General features: G+C 40.0%; 1 protein-coding gene across 1 annotated transcript; it reads left to right on the top strand.

The window, feature by feature from the left end:
* The first annotated feature begins 703 nt into the window (after positions 1-703).
* LOC121369942 lies at positions 704-1,657 on the top strand. The gene has a single exon (XM_041495025.1). It carries the CDS (start codon positions 704-706, stop codon positions 1,655-1,657), a length of 954 nt encoding a protein of 317 aa, XP_041350959.1.
* Positions 1,658-1,996: the final 339 nt, after the last annotated feature.

Below are 1,996 nucleotides of genomic sequence, written 5' to 3'. Positions count from 1 at the left end.
ACAAAAACCTGGAGGTCAGTTATAGTTAATAATATATCTACAACATTGAGGAATTTCAAGTAAATAAACAAAAACCTGGAGGTCAGTTATAGTTAATAATATATCTACAACATTGAGGAATTTCAAGTAAATAAACAAAAACCTGGAGGTCAGTTATAGTTAATAATATATCTACAACATTGAGGAATTTCAAGTAAATAAACAAAAGAGCAGCTTATAGAATGTCTATAAAATACATACATTTAAAAACAAAAACAAAACACAAAAAAACAACAAACGAAAAAACGATCCCTAAGTCCATTAAACAAAAAGTGAAAGTTTGTTTTGTTTAACGACACCACTAGAGTACATTGATTAATTAATAATCTGCTAATGGCAGTAAAACATTTGCTAAGCTTAATTCTGACGTGTAGTCATCAGAGGAAACCTACATTATTCCATTAGCTGCAAGAGCTCATTTACACAGACAGGACAGCACATACCACGGTCTTTGATATACCAGTCGTGATGCACTGGTTGGAACAAAACAAAGCAAAAGTCAATCAGTTGGACAGGTCCACGGATGTGATTTGATCCTGAGACTCAAACACCTCAGGCAAGCATATTAACATATTAAACAACAACAACAATAACAACAACAACAACAACAAAATTAAAGATTTTATCAGTAGGCCTAATTTCGGTTAATTTAATTTAATAGGATATGGTACCAAATAAAACTATGCGATACGATCGAAAGAATTTGGATGATGCAGTGACCGCGGTGCGAACCTGGTTGATGGGATATAAAAAAGCAAGCAAAGTGTTTGGAGTCCCTAAAACAACTATCATCGACCACGTTTGCGGCCGATATACAAGTGGTTCGAGGCCTGGAAGACCGCCTGTTCTGCCACCAAAGATTGAAGAAGCTCTGGTAAAAAAGGTCATAGAAGCTGCCAACAAAGGTTTCGGCATCAGCAAAAAACAACTGCTACTTAAAGTGTTGCGCCTTTGTACATCTTTGAAAATTAAGACCCCTTTTAAAAATGGTTACCCCGGGGATGATTGGTGGCAGGGTTTAAAAATGCGCCACCCAGAGCTTGTACTTAGAAAGCCCGAGAAGTTGACAACTTCTCGTGCTAGAATGCTTAACCGCCCTGTCGTTCAAAAATATTTTGATGAACTAAGTATTGTCATGAATACTCTTGACATTACAAAAAAGCCCCATCTCATTTGGAATTTAGATGAGACTGGAAAACAGTTCGAGCACACCCCAGTACACATATGTTCAGCAAAAGGGAAACGTAATGTAACGAGCAGGGTTTCAAACTCTAGGGAGAATATTACTGTGTTAGCATGCGTAAATGCATGTGGTCAGGCAATGCCTCCCATGTGTGTTTGCAAGGGAAAAACGGAAAAATCACTCCGTCCTTTTGCCACTCTTGACGCTCCAGAGGGGACTTTTTGGGCGTGGATGTGTGATGTCATTGTGGAGGAATGGTTCCCGGAAGTATTTCTCAAGCACTGTGGCCCTGAGCGGTCACAGCTCTTGATCCTTGACTCCCATAGTTCCCATGAGGTAATTGGCTTGCTTGAAAATGCAGCAGAAGAGAACATTTCAATATTGGCTTTGCCACCCCACCCCACCCCACACCACACATGCATTGCAGCCACTTGATAAGGCAGTTTTTGGCCCTTTTTCTAAGGCATATAACAGAACCTGCACGGAGTTCCTTTCCGAACATCCGTCGCATGTTATTAATAAAGCAACTTGGCCACGTATTTTCCGGAAAGCATGGGATGACGGTATTACTTGTGAAAACATCACAGCAGGCTTTCGCTCCACCGGTATTTATCCACTTAACCCAAAGGCCGTCTCAGAATCCCTTTTTGCACCATCTTTGGCATTTGATAAACCTCTTCCACAACCACAAACATCCAAATCAAACCACACATTGTCTAGTCCTACAGGCCCGTCTATTGATTCATTTGACAAAGAATTAGTCAATGACACTGC

This window comes from Gigantopelta aegis, chromosome 4 (genome assembly GCF_016097555.1).
Source record: "Gigantopelta aegis isolate Gae_Host chromosome 4, Gae_host_genome, whole genome shotgun sequence".
Lineage (NCBI taxonomy): Eukaryota > Metazoa > Mollusca > Gastropoda > Neomphalida > Peltospiridae > Gigantopelta > Gigantopelta aegis.
This window is presented reverse-complemented; position numbering and strand designations above follow the sequence as displayed.

Bases quoted from the DNA above. Each gene is read 5' to 3' on its own strand.
- LOC121369942 (XM_041495025.1), top strand. From the start codon at position 704: ATGGTACCAAATAAAACTATGCGATACGATCGAAAGAATTTGGATGAT.